General features: G+C 44.8%; 1 protein-coding gene across 1 annotated transcript; it reads right to left on the reverse strand.

Moving 5' to 3' along the window:
* Positions 1 to 11,544: 11,544 nt before the first annotated feature.
* On the reverse strand, positions 11,545 to 24,993 carry LOC132446959 (transcription initiation factor TFIID subunit 4-like). The gene is made up of 16 exons (XM_060037602.1): positions 24,423 to 24,993; positions 23,526 to 24,260; positions 22,460 to 22,614; positions 22,245 to 22,364; positions 21,590 to 21,736; positions 21,148 to 21,270; positions 20,917 to 21,006; positions 20,282 to 20,491; positions 19,996 to 20,128; positions 18,935 to 19,055; positions 17,487 to 17,656; positions 17,259 to 17,389; positions 17,025 to 17,150; positions 16,809 to 16,865; positions 16,595 to 16,714; positions 11,545 to 16,446 (listed from the first exon to the last, which is right to left on the reverse strand). Exons 1-16 carry the CDS (start codon positions 24,778 to 24,780, stop codon positions 16,279 to 16,281), a joined length of 2,964 nt encoding a protein of 987 aa, XP_059893585.1. The 5' UTR covers positions 24,781 to 24,993; the 3' UTR covers positions 11,545 to 16,278.
* Positions 24,994 to 25,082: the final 89 nt, after the last annotated feature.

Consider the following 25,082-nt stretch of genomic DNA (forward strand, 5'->3'; position numbering starts at 1 on the left):
CGCAGACCCAGACGTAGTACAGAAGGGAAATTCTAATTGAGCGGAAGTACTTAGGCGGGCGGAGCCAGGCTAGTCACCAGCCACGGTTGTCGCCATTGTCACAGAATTGTAAAGGAATCACCAGTTTTCCTCTATAACAATCACATATACAGTTTGTTTAACAGGAGTTTATTCCTTCATGTAGCTGTGGAAGGCTTATTTCCTCAACCGTAATCAAAACAATATCAACTATCCTTCATGTTCATTTTTACAAAGGATTTTTTTTATATGTTTCCATTATCTAAAACGGTGAGATCAGAGCATCAATTTAGCAGCTCCAGAATCTGCCCCCCAGGCAACGTCTTCATTAATGTCGGACTACAATTACTAAGATGTATTAAAAGTCTGTGCAAGGAGCCTCTGTTTTGAAGAAAAGGTAGCGATGGGCCCTCTATCAAAAAAAAGATGCATAACTTAAGCTTCAGATAACACTTGTGATAAGGGTTGACAGTTTAACACTACCTACGTTTTTTTTTTTTATCAGATGTTTGATCTCAACTTCAATTAACATTGTTGGACCAAACCAAACGCTTTTCCGTTGTGGTTAAATGGTTCCACTTTGTAAAATCTATTTTTTTTAACAAGCGAGGCAATGGTGAGAATATATCATACCAGAAGTATTCAGTGCTTAATGCTAAATGTTTTCCCTTCACATCTCTCGCTGCCATTTCTATTTTTGGGAGAGCGCTTTCTATCATTAAATCTCTTCTAGCGTCAGCGCTGGGAATTCTGGCCATCTATCTCTCGCTGCTCTCTCCTGGTGGATTATATTGGGATTGGCCAGAGTTGTGTGTTTAATCCACTTTTAATTAAAGGAGATGATGAATCCCTAAAGGTAAACTCTTTGAAGAGTGAGATTCGACCAGGCTCGCATTTCATAAAATGGGGCAGGCTACTCCGCTTCTCTCTCTCTCTCTCTCTCTCTCTCTCTCTCTCTCTCTCTCTCTCTCTCTCTTTCTTTCTCTCTCTCGCATTTCATCTACAACTCAACAAGGAAGCACTCACAGTGTACTGAATTAAAGAAAAAGAGTGTCGGCGGGGAGGCGGGTGTGTGGCCTTCGACGAGCGAATGCTGAAATGGTTTGATTTTCATTGTGAACAAACTAAAAATACAGGGGAGAACTAAAATCGGATTGTTAACAGAGAGTTGCCAATTCTATGTTGCGTTGTGAATAAAGTTTACAGCGCAGGTTGTCGAAGCGGTGAGGACAGAACAGAGCAGGACGTGGAGTGGTATCCGCAGGAAGCAGGCTGCTGGTGGATACCACCTCTTCTCTCCCCGTGCTCCCGCACTGCGGTGTGGCTTTGCAGAAGAAAACCTTAGGGAAAACAAATACAGCACTCACAGACGGCCCATCCTACCTATTTCAGATGTTGTGGTTGATTTTGTTTTCGATAATGTGCTCGTCGTTATGCCAATGTTCTGTACGTGTTGCTGGTTGTGGATTCACATTTTATGGCTTTAATTCGTTGGGTTTCGTTTCATTCAAATCAGCCTTTCTTGACAAAAAAATAGAGCCATGGGGTTCAGGAAGAACCGCGGTGTTCCTACATGAGCTTACAGCCATACTTCCCATGTGGTCGGTGTTCACGGTCTGCTTTTATAGTCCAAGGGAAAGGTCGCAGTCTCACTATAATCCAGCGCGTGTCATCACCCCACCTTAACCACCCTTTCACCCTACTAGGCCTTACTGTAAATACGTGGGTGTGCTTCTGTGTGTGAATCCCTTTCGGCGTCCTTCACAGCTCGACGAAGGAACGGTCACGATGCTGACCCGGCATTCAAAAGAGAAGCTTAATAAATGGTGTGTGTTTCTTTATACTTGCGTATTCAGTTGTCACATGCGATTCTGGGGGAGTGCCGCTGCGCAAGGCACGCAGGTTAAACTAGCCCACCGACCAGACCTTCGTGTGTGTGTGTGTGTGTGTCAACAACCCAAAGCCATGCCATTACCGAGAATCCGTGGTTAGCGATGAAACAGGGCGACCGTTGGACCCCGTAAGAGACACAACCTGCCCTGACCCCTCGGAATCTCTAATGTTCGATGTGGAGGTATAGAGAACAACATCACGGACAGTTTTATAATTTATTGTTCCTCGCTTTATCTTTATCTATCCATTCATCCGATCTGATGTTGGCGACAGACTCACTTTTTGTACAAACGCAGTGAAATGGAACATGTATAAATGACTACCTTAGCTTACAGCCCCAGGACCAGATGTACCTAGCAGAGGGTTGCGTTGTGTCTTGGGTTTGTGGATAGCAAGTCTTAGCAGGGATACGGGCTGATCATGTGGTCATGCATAGAGAGTGGAGAGAGGTGGGGGGGGCGGGTCCAGGAAGCAGCCGGTGTTTAGAATCTTCTGCTCCAAACAGAACCACCGACACAGCAGCAGCGGTGTCTGGTTTGAATTGTCCTTATATTGCTCAAGCCTAACTGTACATAATAAAGTATTTGCTTGAAGCTACAAAATGGAACCACTTAGACAACGTATACTGTACAACTGGAGCTTTTTGCATGTGTCTTTTTATATCGGACAGAAGAGTTCTATAACCGTAAAACCATACAATGTTTTCAATTGTGTCGCAGCCCGCATGACCAAGGTGTTTCGGTCCAGACGTGATTCTGGTGTACATACTCACATAAGATATGACAAGGGGGGAAAAGACAGACAAACAAAAAGAAAAAAAAAAAGGTAAAAAGAAAAAAAAGCTGGGAAAAATCACTGCACAGTTGTCGCGTCAAAATAACCTTTTTTGTAAAACTGTCAACAGCACAACTATTTTGTATTGTTGTTTGTACCATTTTTTAAGAAAACTAAAAAACGGAAAAAAACAAGAAAAAAAATAATAACGTGTGTTGTTTTAAGCGTGTGTTTCTAGTGCCACTGCAATTTTGGTTTTCAAATACTGTATACGACATACGCAGCCTTGCAGATCACCTTGTAATATAGTTTATGAGCCGGCCACTCCCTGCCGGCGCACCCCCATGTTATAAATAAAGTTTCCCTTCCTAATAGGAATCAGGTCTTTCTGTCTCATCTTTCTCCGCTCTGAACCTCCGCCAAAGAGGCCTTCTTTCCTTCTTAACACTCATTGCAGTCATTTCCCAAATTGATTTCACAATTATCAACTGGCTAATGGCTAATGGCTGTGTGAGCATAAATCCACACTAACAAAGTTTGAGGCTTAGTAATCACACCTCCTCCTTCCCGCCCTTCGGCTGTGCTTTCACTGCCAATTAGCATGAGTTGGTGGTTAAGCTGCAGCGTTGCGGCCCTGTGGAGGCCCATTCCACCCAACACTAACACGCTCACCGGTGATTAGAAGCACAGGGCCACTCCGGACAGCACATTTGGTGAGATGAGATGAATCAATTTACCATTTTTCTGAAGTGGACATTACGATATTGCTTGAGCTGCTCCCCCCGCGACCCGACCCCGGATAAGCGGACGAAAATGAGAGAGACATTACGATATTATCTGGTGCCTTTGTAAATGTTGCTCAATTAGAATTAAGGTAATCTACTACAAATGGCCCTAATTTAGTGTTCGGATATTGAATTTCAGGGTAAAACGATTGATTTGCTTTGCTGGTAATTGGAATGTATCAAAATAAATCGAACAGGGTAGCTTTCTTTTGTTTAGCGCTGTACTACAGTTGAATTGGTCTTGTGGAAAAGGTTGCTGTGTGATTGCAGCACTGCAACAGGTCAAATAAAGGGTAATGTTGTGCTACCTTATGAAAAGCTCTTCCCTAGTGTATAATATAATACAATCACCTATTTATAAATGTATTTATACATAATAATCACACGTAATTCTAATACAGATAATTTACGAGTTAAAGGGCTTTATAGGTCTACAAAAAGGTGAGCATTAGCTCATAAATAATTTTGTGATAAAACAAACAAGCTAAGAAATACTACAGAAGTAAAATAATATGCGTGAAGAAAAACATCTATGTAATGTTATGTAGCAATAGAATTTATCTTTGGAGAGCATCTGGCCTGGTCCATCCTTGGCCAGGAGACTGTGATGGACTGGGAGGGGTGCTTGAGGGCCAGTAGAGGGTGCTCATCCCACCGGCCTACGTTGTCTCCCCACTGCCCCAGGACATGCCATGGACGGGCTGCGTTGAACAGATGAGACGTCAAACCGAGGTCCCCACACAAACACACACACACACCACTCACTGTAAAGCGCTTCGGGCTCTTGAAAAGCACTAGCAATGCAATGAATTATTAGCATCATCATGCTTCTGTTATCATACAATTCACTGTGATATACGTTAAGCACGTCCCGTGAGTGAGATTGCGGAAAAAAACGTAAATACTACTATTCAGAAAAATGAATGAAACAATTGCTGACATTTAAGCGTGTTTTGCTGCTCAATGCGAGGTTCATTGGGCAAAGAGAGAGACAAGAGATGCAGAGGGGGAAGGAAACGAGCGAGAGTTGGAGAAGCCGAGGCGGGCGAGCAGATGACCTCCGGGGCTACTCTTTCAGCACAGCGGGTCAATGAAGCAGCAGCAGACTCCATCTCCTTCCCATCGATTGGCCTGTCACACCGTGTCAATGTGCAAGTGGGAAAATTAACCCCTGCTGTCTGCCACTGGGTGAGGCCATGAGCACACACATACACACATGCACGCAGACACGTACAAGCACGCAGACCCGCAAACATAAATGCAGACACGTGCATGCACGCAGACACACATAAACGCAGACACGTGCATTCCCGCAGACACACACACATGAACACAGACACACACATGCACGCATACAGACACACATGAACACAGACACATGGATGCAGACAGCCGCATGTAGACACTCAATCTCTCTCTTTCTCTCTCTCTCTCTCTTTATCTCTTTTGTTAATCTTATTCTCTCACTCTAGCAGTTTTTCTCTCTCTATCTGTAATTATCTCTCTCCTTTACTCCCATTAATTTAGTCTTTCCGTCTCTTTATCTGTATTTCTCTCTTGCTCTCCTTCCACCCCTTTCCTCTCTCCATCCCTCAAGGAATATCCCTGGCAGACTGGAAGAGATCTGCTCCACTAAGCGTATACTTGGAGAGCTAGGTATTAAAAGCTCCAACAGTAAAACACCACCTGTAGCCAACAGGATGGGCCGGTATTGATTGAGCCAGGTAGAAGCTTTGTGATTATTAGAATTGCACCATGTGGTATTTCTATGGATTTAGTACAAGGCGGGTAGCTTGTGATTGTATTGATCCCATCTTTCACAATTTTTAGAACACAACCCCTAATTGTGCTGGTCTTAATCCATCCTGTCAAACATAAGGTAAACATTTAAAGAGCTTACTTTCCCAAAGATGTGAACAAGAATACGTGTGTGTGTGTGTGTGTGGGGGGGGGGGGGGGGGGGGGGGGAGGTATGTGTATGTACGTGTGTGTGTGTGTGTGTGTGTGTGTGTGTGTACGTGTGTTTATGTGTGTGTTTGTGTGTTTGTGTGTGTATGTGTGTGTGTGTGTGTGTGTGTGTGTGTGTGTGTGTGTGTGTGTGTGTGTGTGTGTGTGTGTGTGTGTGTGTGTGTGTGTGTGTGTGTGAGTGTGTGTGTTTGTGTGTGTGTGAGTGTGGTGTGTGTCGATCCTCCACACTACTGCTTCTTCAACAGAGACCTTGCCTATCGGATCTGTGTTCTATAAACTGCAGTTCTATTTCAGTCTTGGTTTTTGTAGCGTTGACATGAGACCAGTATCACAACCTGGAGTGTGTGGATTTTTAGAAGAAGAAGAAGAAGAAGAAGAAGAAGAAGAAGAAGAAGAAGAAGAAGAAGAAGAAGAAGAAGAAGAAGAAGAAGAAGAAGAAGAAGAAGAAGAAGAAGAAGAAGAAGAAGAAGAAGAAGAAGGAGGAGGAGGAGGAGGAGGAGGAGGAGGAGGAGGAGGAAGAAGAAGAAGAAGAAGAAGAAGAAGAAGAAGAAGAAGAAGAAGAAGAAGAAGAAGAAGAAGAAGCATGATTTATGTAGTAATACATTAAGGTTTTCATGCCTTGAACTGGGATTCTATGGTGGCAGAGTGTTTATTTTGAATAAAATGGATTTGAATGTACTTTGTCAGTTCTTTAGACGCAAGCATCCATTGTAGCTGGGAAAGATATATTCTATATGCTGCTGTTTACCGTCTCTATTCACTGACGGTCTATGTATACACACAGCAATGGCAACTCATTTGCAGCAGCAAAGGAACTGTTTTTCTTCTGGTCTGGGAAAAAAAAGGAGTTTGTATATCATAGTTTGAGACGGGTGGTCTCACTGGGTGCATCCCTGTCCTGGGGGACCTCCACCACAGCAGTTATCCATCCATCCTATCTGTACAATTTCCCCATATTCTCCCAGTCAGTGGCTTTCATTTCCCCTCTGTTGGCCTGAGGGGTTGAGGGATGGCGTGAATAGGATGGGAGCTAGGGGGTGGAGGGGTGGGGTGGGATATGGAACAACCAAGGTGATGGGATATGCATCTGATGGCTGGTTTATTAGACAGCCTCTGGATACGAAACCCAGAGAAATACAGAAGCATTGGACTGCTCTGTACTTGCATACTCCCAACCCATACACCATCATAACCACCGCTGCAGAACCAACACACACCACACACACACACACACACACACACACACACACACACACACACACACACACACACACACACACACACACACACACACACACACACACACACACGCACGCACGCACGCACACACACACACACACACACACACACACACACACACACACACACACACACACACACACACACACATGCCTGACCAGTAATGCATTTACGACAAATGATCCCAGGCATGTGCTTCATTCTGCATAATAGGAATAAACGAATGACCCGGCAACATTGGCTTTATTGTCCTACATCAAAGTTGATTTATTTAAATTCTTAACAGCGCCTTACTATGCAGATTGGCCGATGACCCGGCGGTGAACCGATCGTTTAATCCTCTCACAGACTGATCCCATATCTGTGGTGGCAGGGGAGCGGCCTCGGGATAAATAAATAAATGAGTGAATGAAATGACAACAAGGGTTCAAACAGTCAAACAGTCCACAGTCGGCGGCGGGGGGGCACGCCATTGGAACTCTCTATTGCTCTCCCACCAGTCAGCACAGAGCTGCACGGCCTCGGCCCAGACACAGGGGGGATACATTGGGGGTCACATGGCAATCGGTCGCCATTACAAGTGCCCGTTTTTCGCAAAAGATGATTCTTATGATGGGCAGTTCCTGAGTACAAAAAGGGAGGGAAGTGTTATTTATTTTCTTCGTTGGGGGGGGGGGGGGGGGGGGGGGGACCATGCCTCGAGGATTGAATGACTGGAGCAGAGCACGTTATGGTTGAGCACGGGATGGGGGATAACGGAGTAAGGAGTGGAGCGCTGGGCGCATAACCCTGGCCCTCAATGAGATCAGTCTTCCACTGTTACATCGCAATTACATTAGGCTCCACAGTTATGTTGTCGGTGGCCATCTATCACTCACACACGCTGCCAACAGGATGCGGCGGTCTGTCAGTCCACTCAGAAACGGTGCGCAGTATTTGAGGAACGCAGGGTGGAAGACGGGGCGACAGGGCGGTCAGAGTTGCTACAAAAGTCAACTACGATCCAGCAGTCCTGCTATGGGCGGGGGGGGGCACAGAGCCAGAGCCGGAAACCAGAAACAGCAGGGGAAGAAGTTGGACTTTGTTTCCTGTTTCGTTATGGAGATATGCTTTGAAAGTAAACTCATTTGCCCAAGTGGATGAAGCTTTTAGACAAGGGTTTTAATAATTGTTTCTCTGCAGTGGCCAGTATAAATGGTGTTGACTCATCCAGATTGGTCGCGTTTACCATCAGAATTGAGATATTAATCTAAAGTCTGATTTGTGATATTTCTATAAAAGCGATAGCGGTGTCTGTGTTTCTACCAAAGCTATCTGCGATATTTGAGGCCACTTCAGGTCATTGAAAACATGCATACATTTTTAATGATTATCATCTTTTCAATTGATAAGTTATTATGTGCAAGAGAGACAACTATTAGCATCAAATGGATTTCTCTCTCAGCAGGCCGGGAGAGAAATCTCTGCTTTCAGGGAGGATTATAGAAAAGCAACAATGTGTTTGATTTATGAGATCTCAGGCGGAGAATGAATGTAACTATTGCTTTTCCTGTATTTCGAAGACATTAAATATTAATGTTAGGACGAAAAATTACATGAAGGAAGCGTTGTACCCAAGGTCTTTATAATGAGCAGAGGATATCAGAAAGTTTCTCATTATTTCTAGTTTCTTAAATAGCTCACTTTCACACCCCTCTCGTACCTTTCCCCTACATTTCCACAGTCCTCTTTGTAAGCAAGTCTTCTTGTACATACATAACATGACATACATAAATACAAACATGTGTAAGCCCGTCTGTGATGCTGTTGAGTCCTTCTGTACACTTCTCTGTGGGATCTTTTCCCATGTACTCATTAGAGAAGAAGAAGAGCATCTCGTCGTTGCATGGGGTTGCTTTCACACTCATATTCTATGTTCAGTGTTTGTATGAGTCAGAGACCTGTGACTACAGAGAGCCAGCTCTTGCAAAAAACCTTTGTTATTCATCCACTTTCTCCATAAGTTGGACAATCATATACATATGACAGTAGCCTATAACTGAACTGATTATTTTTATCCCCTAAAACAAATAGTGTTTGCAACCTAATGTCAAAATAGAGAAACATAAATTTGGATTTTTGTACTTTTTACATCAATTATTTTCACATTGTTTATTTCTCTATCTACCACCCAAGCTGTTGTCCTGTGACACCTCCATGAGCAACTCTTTTCACCATGAAACAAAAAGTAGCTTCCTGCAACGACAGTGAACACAGCTCAAGGGAAAAGGCTGTATTTGCTCCTCTAGAAAACCATTAAATCAAACTGCATCCTCACACTGCATTTATAATCTGTGAGTGGAACCAAGTGAGAGTTATGTTGTAAAAGTAAAATGACTTGATACACCAAGCTTCCTCTCCATAGGTATTTACCATTCTTAAAATAATGAATGAATAAAAGCTTCAAGCGGAGCACATAATCATCTAGAGGTGCCATTGAAGGAGTTTTACGCTAATGGTAACAACCTTCTTCATTATTTTATTTTTTAAGTTAATGACGCTATAGCGTTTAGATGACACACATTACCCATTATGGGCTCTCTGAACTGGGGTGTGGTTTGATAAAGTCTCGGCAAGTCAAGTGGACAGAATACCAGCAGCAGACCGCTCGTAATTGATGCCCAATTGGCGTGCCGGTGTGTGCCTGGCGGATGTGTAGAATCCATAAAAAGAGATGTTGCCGGTAATTACGTTTGTCATGATATATTGAAAGCGGGATTCGCCGAGCTAATCACAACGGTTGACAGCTGTAGCGTGCAGATGCTATCGGACCTCTTGTCCTACGCGGTGATGAAATGAAAGCGGGTCATTTTAACAGGTAACAGCTGCTCGTGGCTAATTTGTTCAATTACACGCAGAGGACGCATGCGGAGGATGTTTCACCGTCCCGCGGGACCTTCATTCCTGTCTCCTCCACAGCTTGCTGGCCCTCAGCGGTAAGGAGAATAAACGCCTTTTTTTTTGGTCTGGGTATGGCTTTTTGGATTCTCTTTCAGCAATGATACCAACACAATGTTATCTTTTTGTCATAATGATGGAGGTGATGGGGTCGGTCATGTGATTGGTTATAGTGAACCGGCTCATTCAATGCTCTTCTTACAATTAATAGGAAACTGGTTGAGTGGGCCTAATTGTTCATACAAGAGATAGGCCTATCATAAAGGCCTATCTATCAAATTATCAGAGACAATTATTTCTGCATTCTTTGTTTTTTGCCTCACATTATATCTTATTTTTTTCCCCTGAAGTGAATCAGGCGGATAACGTAAAAGAAAATGCCGACTAATTATCGGTTAGCAATTTATAGCTCTATTGCCTTCCACATTAATCATTAAAAACAGACCTCCCTGCGAGGCAATACTACACACACTATTAGAGGAAACAATTGATCAATGAAGTCATAACAGCCAAAGTAATGCAACAATATAAGAGCCCTTTAAGAGCCTCTGTTTGCCAGTCTCCCACTGGGGCCGGCCCAAACGTAAATGCACACATAAGCAAATCACGGCTTATATGGGTAACACAAGCCATGCCTCTTTCCACTTCCTCCGTCCTGAACACCAGGCAGCCATCGCTCGCTGTTATGGTTCCTGAGCAGCAAGGCAAAGGTGTTAAAGGGCTCTCCTCTTAGCAACATAAATCTAGTTATAAATACATAATATGACATCATATGTCCCATAAAACATGCCCTTTAAGGGCTCTATTGGTTCAAAGGTAAGGCTGATGAATCAGCACCCTGCTGAACCGGTAGTGTGTGTGTGCGTGTGCATGTGCGTGTGCGTGTGTGTGTACTGTTGGGTCTCCGATGGCAGTGAATAAAAAGGAAGCAACTTGACAACATGGGTTTCACTCTTCTCACTAGTTTTATTCAAGGAGGGGGGGGGGTGGACGATGGTGAAATGATGTGTCACGTTCACAGTGCGGTCTAGCATCTGAATGGCAGAGGACACTTCATGGTCTCACGTTGCGGTTCTCCACCAGCGCTGTCCATGGTGCTAAATAATATCTGAACGTCAAACAGCAACAACACCGCTCTGTTAATGACACATTTGTTTATCTGATCATTAAGTCATTTGAGTGACGATAGTTGTTGGATCATGTGGGTGACTGAGGATATATATAGTAGATGCTATTGGGGTGTGGATTGAGCACCTTCCTTCGCCCTTCCTTCTCAGCACACAGGTTTCATTTAAAAGCGTTTCTTAGTTATTTTGTCCTATTTATGTCTGGCCAATCACTATCGATCACACATCTAGTCATCCATAGACCATCCATAGGTTGTGTCTCTCCCCATTGAGGTTTAAAGTCCACTGTCACTGTGATAAAAGGTTGTATGGATAAAGCTGGCCTAATTCTGATGATTATGGGTTAGTAATTGACACACTGAGGAGTTTTGTTCTTGCGGGACTGTAGGACTTTAAGGCCCACAACTCCTGAAGTCCCCTGATCAGTGAGCTCAGCGTAACAGAATCACAGTGGGACCCTGGAGGGTCAGGCTGTACCGTCTCAGGCTGAAGCCCAGGAGCCGTGCAGTGCTGGTGACCCATCTATTCAGCATCAAATTGGCTTCAAGCGGGATAGTGCCTCTGGATGGACAGTTGGACAGATGGAAGGATGGAAGGATGGAAGGATGGATGGACTTTTCTTTGTAGCAAAACTTATAAACTCAAAATGAAAACCTCTTCAAAGGTCTCAATTGCTAGATAATTAAAAATGTTCCAAGTTAGGAAGTCAGATGCCTGGCAACATCTCAACAGAAGCCACTTATGGCACACAGACAAGAAAGTGACGGGAAACAGCAACACATTGTGATGCTTTAACAAATACATTTCAGCACATTCTTTTAATTTGTACTCTCTCATGCACTTTTCTCAATTGCACAATCCGTCGATGAGTCTAGCTTTTATAACTAAGTGGCATATGAGCTCATATGAAATTTTGTCTTTAAATTAATATTGTTTCCACCATTTTACCAGAACCCTCGCACAGAATTTAAACACTGAAATGTCCAGGACTGCTCTACTTAGGGACACAGCACATTAAAACAATTCCAATGAAAGACCTGACATCTGCACCGCCGCTGCGGCTGGAGGCCGCAACTTGGCTTCCTGCTACGCCCACTCAGACTCCGCTGGTTCCGGGCCGCGTCCAGATTTTCTGATTGCTTTTGGAATCACTAGCAATTGCTTCAGCTGTTTATTTCCTGCTTGGCTGTTGACGCCCATGATGTCAAAAATAATAGCGTCAGACTGTCCAGCGCGCAGCCTGATTAAACGTGGTGTAAATCCTCCGTTATCCTTTGAAACAAAATGGAATGACCATGAGCTGGCATCGGCTCCGTGGGCCCCGACAGGCAGTGTGGGCCGGGGTTACTGCGGGGTTACTGGAGTCAAGGAGATGATCTGGAATAAAATCTGATATTGTTTTATTTCCTCCTCAAAGTACATACCGAGGTCTCAGCAGAGACGGAAGTAAGAGTACACGTTGACAAGGCAAAATAAAGTGGAAGGACCTAATCCTCCACTACAGCTGGTTCCGGATCCGCCCAGCCTCCCCTGGTCACGCATGACAGTCCCGCGAAAGGGGAGGCTGCACTCTGCTTTGACAGAAATTATAAAATTGCATTTCGCGCTCCGTCAGGTATGTCAAAATGTGCATATTTGATTTACTCGTCTTCAAAGCTGTCACTCAAAGACATTATCGTATGAGCAGCCAACAGCGCTCTCTCATTATGCAAAATCCAACAAGACATTGGAATTGAGTTCCTCCACCGCAGTCCCAGAGAACCGTAAGCAAATATAGCCCGACAACTCATACCGGAGAGGACTTAGAAGTCTGCTTCGTACGGGATATCAGTACAGCAGAGATGATGATCTGGGAAACCAGAGGCACGAGTTACCTTGTCTGCAGAAGGAACAAAACAAACAACAACGTAAGCCCAGAAATCCACCCAATCTGAACGAATATGAGCTCACGATTTGGATGTTGTCCCTACACACACATAGATACCTGTGTGTGTGTGTGTGCGCGCGCGCGCGCGCGTGCGTGCGTGCGTGCGTGCGTGCGTGTGTGTGTGTGTGTGTGTGTGTGTGTGTGTGTGTGTGTGTGTGTGTGTGTGTGTGTGTGTCTGCCATTGCGTATCAGTATGCATTTGCTCACTAGAGCGTAGGAAAGACATCGTCTTTGCAATAACACAGCATCATCTACACCTAAAATCAACCCAATCACGGTCATAGGGCTTCACTCCATTGTTTACCATTGATGGAATACCTACGAGCATCCTAAGAAGGATGGAACGGCCCACCACAAGTCATCCTGCACCAAGGTAGGGTTAGGTAGAGTTCTCTTAAGACGATGGTTCATTTGGTCCAACAGTGCCCCCTATTGATATAAATACTCCCTGCACGACGGGCACATCAGAGCAGCCTTTCCATTACCAGGAGCTGTCAAAAGGGATGTGACTTTAACAGAAGAGTGCCATTCTTCCAGCACATGCAATGATGCAAGAGTGATGTTTCAAGTCAGTGAAGATGGCAAATGGTGTCTTCCACTTAAGGGGCTTATAGTAAAAATAAGTCACCAGGGATATTAAATAACGTGTCTTTACGTGACTCATTTGTATATCATCTTTGGGAAATGTTTGTGTCTAAGAGTTACACACTTGTATGTAAGCAATACATCTAGAAAGATGTTGTAATTGGAGAATTAATTGAAGGTTTAAGATATGGCATATGAAAGTAGGTTCTAATTGATGTTGAAAGTGAATTATGCATACTATGCTTGCTTTAAGTCACCAATAAGCTCCTTTATAACATTGGCAATATCAATTAGTAGTTTATATTTGATGAAGTAATGGCCACTTGTTTCGTTTTTCCCAAGACTTTCACAGACATAATACAGAATGTAGTTTGTGATTAAAAAGTACAATACTATTTTAGCTTGATTAATATTGAGTTTTAGGTAAAGAAGTAAAGCTCATTGTAATATCCGGGCTGCTTCATTCTTCAAGAGCTGGTTCCATGACTAGTTAGTAATTTGATATCACACTTATAGTTCCAATTAAATAACAAGTTACCAAAATTATAAATAACAATCCTAAGAATCCCTACAATAATAATAGGTATCCAAAGATAAACTGTGAATAACTAATAATACTTTTTTTTTTTCAAGACACCTAAAGTGTTTGTTTGTGTATGGGAGGGACACCGCATCCCGGCCAGTGTTTAGCACCCAACTGGGTGACGTGTCTGTGATCTGTTGTATCTGTTAACAGCTTTTAAAAGTGACTATTTCTGAAAGCTAATGCAGGGAACAAAACAAAAACAACCTCTAACAATGCCAGCTGTACTGGCCGGGCTGTTGGTAGGGGCCCTTGTGTTGGGGGTCTACCCTCGCCGACCCTTTATAGACTTGTCAGACGATGAGGTCATTAGCCTTACCTCAAGAGCATGGGAAATGTAAGCGTGACCAATGTAAACACCTATTTTTATGCCATGTTTGGACTCAAATTATGGAATACAGATAGATCAGTGGTATGCTCTGAATATAGCCACACAGATTTGTACAACTACCATAATCTAAGACACATTAAAGATAAAAGGACAAAATCTTTTTTTCTTTTTTCTTTAATGAAAGAGACCATTCTCCCTCCCTTGGTTATAAAATAGCAATTAGAAACTCTTAATCAGAATATTTACATATGAACAAGTAGCTGTGCAAAATGTACATGATATATATATCCATATCTATATATATCTATATAGCTCTATATAGATATAGAGCTATATAGATGTATATAGATATCCAGAGGAAGGCATGTAACAGTTAATTGGGCAATGGTGATAACACAGACTCAATGAGCATTGATCCCTATTACTCCTACATAGACAAACTCGCCAGATGTGAAAACATCTTTTAACCAAAATATGTCAAATCAATAAAAAGTATATACAGTCACAAAAATGTGTCATTTGACCTTCTCTGATAAAGCTACAAAAGAAAGTATTGAGAAATAAGTATGTGCTCTAAGAATTGTATAAAAGATATAAAGGGGGCTTTGCATTTTTTTGACAGACTAAAAGCTGATCTGTGGTGCGGGGGGGCAGTCAGTGCACTGCTTTTAATCTCTATAGTTACAAACGGCGGCCCCGCCCCAGTCAGTGATATCAACATTTGTACAACCAACATGAAGAAATTATTCCAACTAAAACTGCAGTTATTTAACTTAATATTGCCCCCACAAATCGTTGGTATTTTCTCCACTCCTTAACTCTTCCTTTGCTCATCTGATAACTTAATTTCCATTTAACAACAATAACGACAAATTACATTTCGCAAGACATTAACCAAAAATACGTGGGAATATAAATATGCAATCATGCTTCGTTTTTTGTTGTTGACCGAATTGAACAGATACAAATTAGTGCTGTCAGTTAAACGCGTTATTAACGGCGTTAACGCAAACCAATTTTAATGGCGTTAATTTTTATTTTATTTTTTCTTTGACTCAAAACAAAGAAGCAGTAGCCTGACTGCTATGTTCAAGTCAGTATGTTTGTATGTTCATCGTTTGATTGCAATATAGGATATTTTTTTGTATCGTCCTGTTTTGATCAGTATAGGCCAATGTTGTTATCAATAAAAATACATTTGCACAAGGCAAGCTGATGCACATCTCCATGTTGATAAAAGCATTAAAATGAGAATAATTAATGGGACAAAGAAATCAAGGGATATCTAGCCTAGAAATTGTTTTTTGCGATTAATCGCGATTAATCCTGAGTTAACTATGACATTAATGCGATTAATCGCGATTAAATATTTTAATCGCTTGACAGCACTAATACAAATATAACAATACTGCATTGCTCGCATCCTACAAATCCAACAAGAACATTAAAAGTAATATGGAGCAAGAAACTTTGATCCAATCGTTACAATGCGTTATGGCTTAAGTTTGGGAAGAAGGCAGGAAATGTAAAAACCACAGACACATAAAAAACAAATGTCCATCAACGAATAACCTCTGAACAATTCAAAATCGGGTCAACAAAAGGAGTGTCAGGGGAACATGTTAAATAATCTTCAGCCGTGAAGTTAAAAAAGCCCAACCTCAATCCGTCACGCGGTCAAAATTGGGACGTAATAATGTGTTATATTTTTGTATCATTTTGTTTTACTTTGCCATCCCAGCAATGGTTCTGGTGTTTTGGATGCTGCGTTTTCCAACGGTCACATGAACGCACCGCACTGGAGTTCAGGCAGCAAGGCAGCTGTGTACGAGGGTGGGGCGCTGGAACCGGTGTGTACTGGAGCAGTTTGTCAGTAGGCACAAGTATCACAGAGCAGAGTCTGTTTCCTGCCACGGTCTTAACTGTTCTTCCCCGGAGCTGGAAGGGGGCTGTAGTTTAAGAGGTTGTTGGAGCCGACATGGGGGGGGAAACACTCTGATGCTCTGCTCCATGCGCCGTTCAACCTTTATTCCCTCATTCAGGAGGGAAGGTTGATTATTGCAATCTTTTTGTGTGTAATGTACACCTGTGTGTCTGAGTGTGTGTGTGTGCTACTTGAGCAGGCCTTTATAGAGCAGGTGTGAGTGGCCGGATTCCCTCTCGTTCTCCAGGCAGAAGAGCAGGTCCCTGAGGTTGACCCTGGTGATGCGCTGGCGTGTGAATTGCCTGGACCCTCCTCCGTTTGACCCACCTGGCTGAGCGGCACCGGACCCCGAGCCCTGCGGGACATAAACAACGATTCATCCCGTTAGGCCCACATCAACCCCAGAACAACCCCCATTGAAAAGTCCAGCGATTCAACAGGAGCCGGTGGTTCAGCCACATTCATCGGTCGTTCTGTAGCCATGAGGATGTGTGTGGCCGCACCTCTGCGACGGCGCCATTGGCTGGCGAGCCCATTTTGCGTTTCTTCCTGGGCCCGATGGCTGCCAGCGCCGTGAGGTTGGCCTCCCGCTGCCGGATCTGCGCCAGCTCCTGCTGTTGCATCTGAAAGGAGGATACAGACGACACCGCAGTTGAGCGGGTTCACCGGCCAGAGCACAGATCGATGGGAGCGGCTAGCTGGAAAACAGTCCCTCACCTCTTTGGCCTTTTGCTTCAGTCTGAGCTGCTCGGGATCTTCTTGTCGCGACCGAGACTGCAGAGACACACGGAATGAAGCAGAACCGAAAAAATTATGTAAGAGGGCAAAGATGGATCACGCCATCAGCTTTAGAACGGAAATGACACCATCAACACCATCAGGACATGGTGGGGGTGGTTCGTATTTTTCGGCCGGCAGAGGCCCGGGGCTTACCTTAGCGGCCTTCATCAGGATTTCTCTCTCCTGCTCCTCTTTCCTTTGCTTCTCCATCTGGTCCAACTGCTCAAAGAATTTGAGCTGCGTTCGCACATCGGTGACCTGCTCAAACCGTTCATCTTCCTGATGGACAGAAAAGGACCAGTGGGCAAGGAGGAAAAAAGAGAAAATAAGATTGGAAAAAAAGAATTGGTTGACAAAAAGGACATTGGGTCCAGGTAGAGAAAGTACCTTGAAAGTTAGGTTTTTCTGCTGCGCCACTTCCGACACTTTTTCCAGCAGATTCTGCAGTCGCTGCTTGGTCGCGTGAGAGATGTAGTTGATGACCTCTTGGCCCAGGTCAAAGACACCAAACTTCCTCCCTATCACGGCCCAGGGGAAGCGAGACAATGTCTGACTGGACAACACTTTTTCCTCATCGCTGTGTACATTTTGTCCGGTGCAGGGCTGAACTCTCACCCATCTCCAGGACTCTCCGGGTCAGCAGGGTGGTGGTGAGGAAGGGCTGGTCCTTACACGACCGGGTAACGGTGCCGACAAGGTCCGAGTTGGTTGCTAGGATACGGGCACTCTCCTCTGATAAGTCAACTCCCGCCATGGAGGCCACGTCGTTGATGTCATCGTCATCCCTGAAGTGGACGACCCACAAGCAGCAGACAATTTTTAATATACAACTTACACATACACAAACTTTCAAGAAATCAGTTTTATAGACGCAATTGTACTGTGGATTATTTTAAAAGCTGGAGAAGGATTTCCCTTCTATTCATACAGTTGCAGGATATGTTATCACTAGATCTTTCTCTAACGTTTATAAGAGTTTATTACAATGACAATTGACAGAGTTTTTGATACTGCTTTTCAAGACACTCAAAGGACTTGACAAAGTAATGCCTGACATCATCCTTTAGCACACGCTGTCTCACACCGGCGGCAGCGTCAGTCATGCAAGGAAGCTACCAGCAGTGAGCCTCAGAAATCTCACACCAGGGACAGCTCAACAGTCAGGAGGACCCGCCCATCCAACATGGCAGATGACGGTTTCTTCTCCTCTGAGCTTCTCCTGACTCATTCGTGACAGTGAACGAGCGCTTTTCCGCTGCACCAAGTAGCACGGTACAGTACACATTGGAATACCATCCGTGTTGATCCTCAGAAGTGAGGGTAGGAGTTAAATCTTGTGATTTAGTTATCCACGCCACTAGCAGAACACTGAGCTCTGACTGTCATCTACACTCTGCTCATTGATATTCACTGTTTATGTTAGGCTTCTTTGCACTTGCTGTCGGTGTCCCCGTGGCTTTAGGTTTAGATTATTTTCCCCTCCACTCAATCACTGAAATTTTTCCACTTTCATGCCCCCTCTCTGGCTAAATGATTGCCTAAATAAATGAGTCACAGAGCACTCCTGGTACTTCGGCTAGAAGAATTATAATTGATTGACCACTTTCTTTTAAACATGAACGTTTAGGAAAAAGAACGAACAGAAGATAAGATAATCATTTATCGAGCCAGTTGGGAATTCAGGTGCCATTGCAGTGAGTAGATGATTGAGTAGAATACCATTTTTTATTTAAATCTACAAAATAAATAGAGAAAACTTAACCAGGCGCTTTGTTATAGCTCAAAGAACAGTGAACAATCTCATTCTCTCTTGATCTTGTTTTAAAAAGCGGTAGAGCCAATATAACAAATTTTTCTGACATAATGTATTATTGGTACCGACTATTCCTGTAAATTCTGCAATAAAAACCTATATGAAAAAATTAGGACGCATTACAGGCAACTAAACTGCAAAAGAGCCAGAGCCTCCTGCTTATATTGTTGACAAGTGAATCCTTTACAAGCCCCAGGAACTTAACAGAAGTGCTAAAGGTCATGGAGTGAAGCTCAGAGTTGAAGCCTACCTGTAGGTTCCTCCACCTCCTTCCTTCAGTTTGTTCCTCTGAGCTGCTGTTAAGGCAGAGTGGGCGGAGAGCACGCCCCTGGTCCCTGAAGCCAGGGGCTGCTTGACCACTGGCACTGAACCTGCAATCGATCAGGGAGATGGAACATTAGCCAAATGTGGCCAAATGTGTCATGGCACATGATGTGTAGCTCAACCTTTACTCTTGTAAAACCTGCACACTGGCTCATCTGTACCTTCCTTTGTCTTCTTTTGGGGGATTTAGTTTCCTCATGGATGCATTCAGTCCCCCCCCACTCTGTATTCACTTCAATTAGTTAACCATCAGTTACACATATAGACCACAAGATGGCGGTGTTTCTCCATCGTTCTCAGGAAAGGAAATATAAATCAGAACCCTTGCAAATGAAACAAGATGAGTATGCAAGCTCATCTTTTATTTGCCTTGACATATGCGTCTGGCCCCCCTCCCGTTCAGATATATTTCCAGCAGCCCAATCACAAGCGTTAATCTAACATGGGGATGGTTAATTAAAGTGAAGGAGGAGCGCCCTTTTTTCGTAAACAACCGAGTCACATGTTTCGTTGCTCTGATTGGTTGAAGGTCTATCATAGAGTCCGGACTCCGGAGGCAGTTGGAAAACCTCTTGCAAATCGGACAAATTCACAGAGAGGTTTCAGACTAATACGCATTTCCGAATTGGTCTGGCATTATCAGGCTAGAGTACCCTCTCAAGAGAGAAGGAATTTATATTTATTGCAATCTTTCTCAAGCAGATTGCCTTGGAAAGACACAGCACAACCGTGTACCGGTGGCCATGCTCACCGCTTTTGCTCAGCTTGAGTTTAGAGTTTACACTCACAGCTTTGCATAAGCCACCGCCGACTTAGGATATGTACAACCATACCAAATAGGATTTCACCCTTCTACTCCATTAATTACCAATGGGAGGCACACCACCAACATTGCATACCACATATTAATGAGGATGCGAGACATATTTTCTAACCACTAACTAAAGTGTGTCTGCATGCAAGAGGCAGTCTGTGGGCCACACGCACCTTGCAGCTGTTTGACTACTTGTGGCTGGCTCATGATGACGCGAGGCTGGGGTTGTCCTCTGAGCGCAACCAAGGAGGGCTGAGCCAAAGTCACCTGGGGCCTCACCGTCGCCCCCTGCTGCTGGGGTGCGATCTGTGTGGCAGCAGGTAGACAAGACAGCATGAGCCAGACAGCAAGAGGCACAAAGAACACACCCACAGGAACGTCTCCCAGTCCTCCCAAAGCCTCAGAGATGTGGCTTCTGGCCAAAGGTCCCCGACCTCTGGGCTGAAGGAGGGGACTTACCGAGCCTGCCTTGCAGTGGGGCGACTGGGTAAGGGTGACGACGGGGGTTCTGGTGGAGGCGGTGGTAGTGGTGGAGAGAGGGGGTCGCAGCACCATGGCGGTGAGGGCGGCGGAGGTGGAAGAGGGCTGAGTGCAGGGCAGGGGGAGCTGGCTCTGGTGGATGAAGGCGGTGGAGTCCGAAGTCATCTGACGCAGCGCTGGTAGACTCCTCTGGAAGCGGGGGACAGAGCAACGGAGGGATGGACCTTTGAAATGGTCACGAACTGTACTGAAGTGCTGAACTTCAGCACAGAAACGTTGTCAGCCGCATAAGTATTTTGTGTTTCCTCTCCAGGTTTATACCGGTTGTATTTCTTTCAGCATGATATTCACACAATCCTGAAGTAATGCATAAAGAAATGAGAATAGAGATAAATCACCAGTTAAGCTAAACTTTGCAGTAGAATGCCTCATGATGATGTTTACTGCTGTATCACGTTCGTATTAATTACACTAAACACACCTTAAACTAAGATGAATACCATAGTGTGTGTGTGTGTGTGTGTGTGTGTGTGTGTGTGTGTGTGTGTGTGTGTGTGTGTGTGTGTGTGTGTGTGTGTGTGTGTGTGTGTGTGTGTGTGGCCGGTGGGACTCACCTTGAGGAAAGGCACAAGGTAGGGCTGTGGTGAAGAGTTGAGCTCCTCATACAACCTACTGGTGAAGGCCTCTGGCTCAATCTTCCCCTCCTGCACAGTGGCAAACACACGGGCAGGCTAAGATCATGCAAATCACCCGGCAGAACTTGGCTATTAAATCACCTGAAGGTTAAGAGAATTGCAGGTGAGTAGAGTCCTGGGAGAGAGACAGAGGGCGAGGAGGAGTCATACCAGCAGGTTCTTCACCAGCTCCTTGACATTGGCCGTGGTCTCGGGGGTCTGCTTCCCGCTAGAGGCCAGCTTGATCAGAGTGGACAGGAAGTTCCGACACTTTTTCACGTTCTCCAGTGTTTCCTGCGAGCATTTCAATGTATGCACACACAAAAACATGAAGACACATTTCAAAAACGAAACCTGATTTCATCGTCATCGTGCAGGACCCATGAAGTTGAGCAGGAACTAAAAAGGCCCTCATCGCGCCCGGTTCACACGGCTTTATGTCGCGCACCTCTATAATGTTGAAGCTTCGCAACCAGAGTGTGCAAACTGCGTGTCGACAGCCTCGTTACAGTGACTATAAATCGTGCTTAAGAGTGGGAAAATGAACACATATATACTATATACTGTAAAATAACTTCCCTCGGCCCTGAAAAGGGACGTTTGTGTCTCTCACCGCGGAGATGGGAGTAGGGCCCGGGGGGGTCCCAGCGGGGCCTATCCTCTGGGTGACGGCGGGGGCAGCAGAGCCGGGCTGCCCCGTGGTGGCGGTGCCCAGTGGCTGCCCCGGGGTCGAGGCACTCCCTCCCAGCATGACGGTGTTCTGTTGGGAGTTAATCAGTCTGTTACCGTCTCAACCACCCACTGGCTGCACAACCCAACTACTAATTGTGTCGACAGCTAGGACCAGGATGTGGGTCGTGGCCCGTGTACACTATTAATTGTGAATAAGAGAGAGGTTTTAGACGGGTTAGGCTTTTAATGGTCAACAACCGATGGCGCCATGTATCTGTAAAACAAATATTCCCCTTTTGACTGAATCAGCCACCCCTCGTCACAACGCCAGGGGCCAGAAAGATGGATGGACACAATGATGGACACCAGCAAAGAGGCTCAAACGACCAAGAACCATTACATTTAATTGCGATTACATTTTTATAAACCAAATCTTAATAATCCAAGATTTAGTCTAGAAAAGTATCTCAAAAATGATGTCTGGAAAAAGGGGGGAGGGGTGGTGTTATAATCTGGTTTGTTCGGGGCAATACTGTTTTTGCACAAAGAGAAGACTCCCTCTGTTAGTCACGACGCCGAGTCCTCGGGCCAGGTACCTGCAGGACGGGCGGCCTCTGGAGCGTGGTGGTGGCCTGGACACTGGTCTGGACACCAAGGCCCTGCTTGATCAGATTGTTTTGGGTCACCTGGCGAGCCAACAGGGAGCCCCCGGGAGCCTTGAATAATGAAACGAAACAGAAAAAGGTTTGATGCAATCAGTTGATTTGAAAATACATCAGGAAGATATGGATCACGTGTGGAAGTGCAGTACCTGTAAAGAGGCTAGCTGGACCGATGGAGTGCTGGTGGGGGTGGCGGGGCGCGGCGTCATGGCACTCTGGGACTGGGACTGGGCCTGCATCTGGGCCAGGGTCTGGTGGTGGATCATCAGGAGCTGCCCGCTCTCACTACGCACCAGCACCATGCCTGCAATTAGCCCACGCCAGTTAAAGGGTGAGAGGTGAATAAAGTGTATTGAGGAGTGCTTGGCGGTAGCAACATCTACCAGTGTAAATATGGTAGCATGCCGTTTAAAGACTAAGCAAACACTTTGGTTGCTGAGGATGGAAAACCAAAAAAATTGATAGCTTTTTGGCTACAGCATTGAAGCAATAATTCAATAGTTGTTGGTCTTAAAGAAGCAGCAGTTGAATATTATCTATATACTAATGCTATATAGTAAAAGCCTATTGTGCCATAATGTCTGCATTCTGTATTGATGTGAATTTTTTGACAATTTGAAGAGTAAATCAACAGACAACTGTTTGGCCCCTTTTATGATGCCATGACGAGTAGCAATTAATACTTTTGTTGATAAAGAAAAAAAACACAATAATAACATAATTATAATTATCCTATTAATTATACTTTTGAACAGAAACAGAAACAACAAAAGCATAAAGAAGACGCATTTTCAAATAAACAAAACAATAGGGATCCAACCTGTTGGCTTGGACCCCTAACTACTTGCTGCTATCTATCAAAAAAAGGGGGGGCACATGTGGATTCCCGTTTCAAAACACTGCTCGTGACTGTCCCTAGAGCTCGCAGTGAGCTGCAGGTCTTTCATCACTCCAAATTTCAATCAATCATAAAACAGATGGACGCAAAAACGGTTAGTAAATTGTAGGTGTTTTAACTTACACCTATACTATTATTCTTGTTTAGCTGTCATAATGCTCTTTATCTATGTTGTTACTTGTTACGGATTAATTCACATACATTAAATAAATAATAAATAAGAATATTAAAAGATGAACATAAACAACACATGCATTCAATTAATCGATAAATACTTCAAAAGATGAACAAGTAAACAGCAACAGTGCTGCTGGTACCTGGCGGCAGTTGAATGTTCTGGACGTTTGGGGCGTTGGGTTGTTGCTGTCCAATCCGTGGGGCCAGCACCTGAGCAGCGATGGTCCGTACCGCAGCTGACCCGGGCACTGCGTTGATGGAGGACGGCACCGACGTCCGCACGTTCTGCAGAACGGTCGGGCTTTTGACAGCTACGGTTGCTCCCGTCGGCACAGCGGATACCATGGATATCGGCGCCGTGGTCTGTATGATGGTTTTGGGTGACTCTAATGTGTTGATCCCAGCACCAGGACCTTGAGTGCTGGTGACACTGGCCACTGTTGAAGTGGAGATGACAGCGCCCTGAGAGGAAACCGAGGGAGTTTGCATAGGTGGCCTCACCAGTGTCACTGTGGGCACACTGCTCGTAGAGGACTGAGGGGCGATCACCGTCGAAGCGACAACATTATGCGCACTGGGTAAATATGTCGGATTATTAGTGTTCGCAGTAGTGGACAGAAGCGCATTTCCTTTAGGCACACAGGGCACGCCTCCAGGAATATGCGAGATTGTCACCAAGTTACTTCCATTCAAAGTTTTGACAGCAATCGCTGCTGGTGCACCGATCGCTGGATCGGTGGTGTCCGTAGCAGCATCACTGACGGCGCTGGTCTTGGTTGGATTCGGACCGGCTGTCATACCCGATACCGCGGCCGCTGTGGTTCCGCCTGCTCCATCCATGGGTGAACCGCTGCTGATGACACCTCCTTGCACCCCTGTGCCCACAATCATACAACAACAACCACCACACAAATGTTAGCTTTCTTATTGCTTTTCCAACACATTGGTGGATTCAAATACTTATTAAAATGCATTACAAGAGTCAAAGGGCATCAAACATGTACAGAATTCGCCATCTGGAGTAATGTATGTGTTACCTGTTTTTGCGAGCTCTTGTGAAATTCTGCTGGACTGGACATTGGAGTTTGCTGCTGCAGCAGAGTTTCCGACCTGTTTTTTTGTGGACTGTAAACTGGCAGTAGCGCTCGTTTCACCCGCTCCTGTGAGTTCTGACTCTAGAGAACCAACTAGATCACTAACTACTTTTTCGTCCACCTCTGTGTTGAAAACATCATCCAGGCAATCGGAGCCCGCCGCCATCTTTGCACAGCTACGCTCTCTCGTTCGACAGAAGCGCCGATTGGATGAGTCCCTGCTGACGCGCCGTCGCCAGATGCTGTGATTGGTTAAGCTGAGACATAAAGCTGGAAGTAATGGCGGATGGTTGCATTTCATGAATGTCTCCTCTGTAGATAAACATGAGTGCGATTTTAGACAGAGGGCTGCTTTCGACAGAACTTGGTTCTTTCGGGACTCGTTTTTACACGGAGGTATTCCAAATAAAGTATAATCATATGCTCGACCTTCAGTGTCTTTTTATGATTCATAAAACGGACGACACAAAATGGCTGCGTATTTTTCCAAGCGCCAGCTGCCGTGTCCAGTACCGCAGCTAGCGCTGCTGGTACTGTCAGTGCTCTCTCTGCACCACCACAACCCCCTGCGTTCTGGGCTGGCTTTCAGATCATTTGAAAGCG

The sequence above is a fragment of the Gadus macrocephalus genome, chromosome 1 (assembly GCF_031168955.1).
Source record: "Gadus macrocephalus chromosome 1, ASM3116895v1".
In the NCBI taxonomy this organism is placed as follows: domain Eukaryota; kingdom Metazoa; phylum Chordata; class Actinopteri; order Gadiformes; family Gadidae; genus Gadus; species Gadus macrocephalus.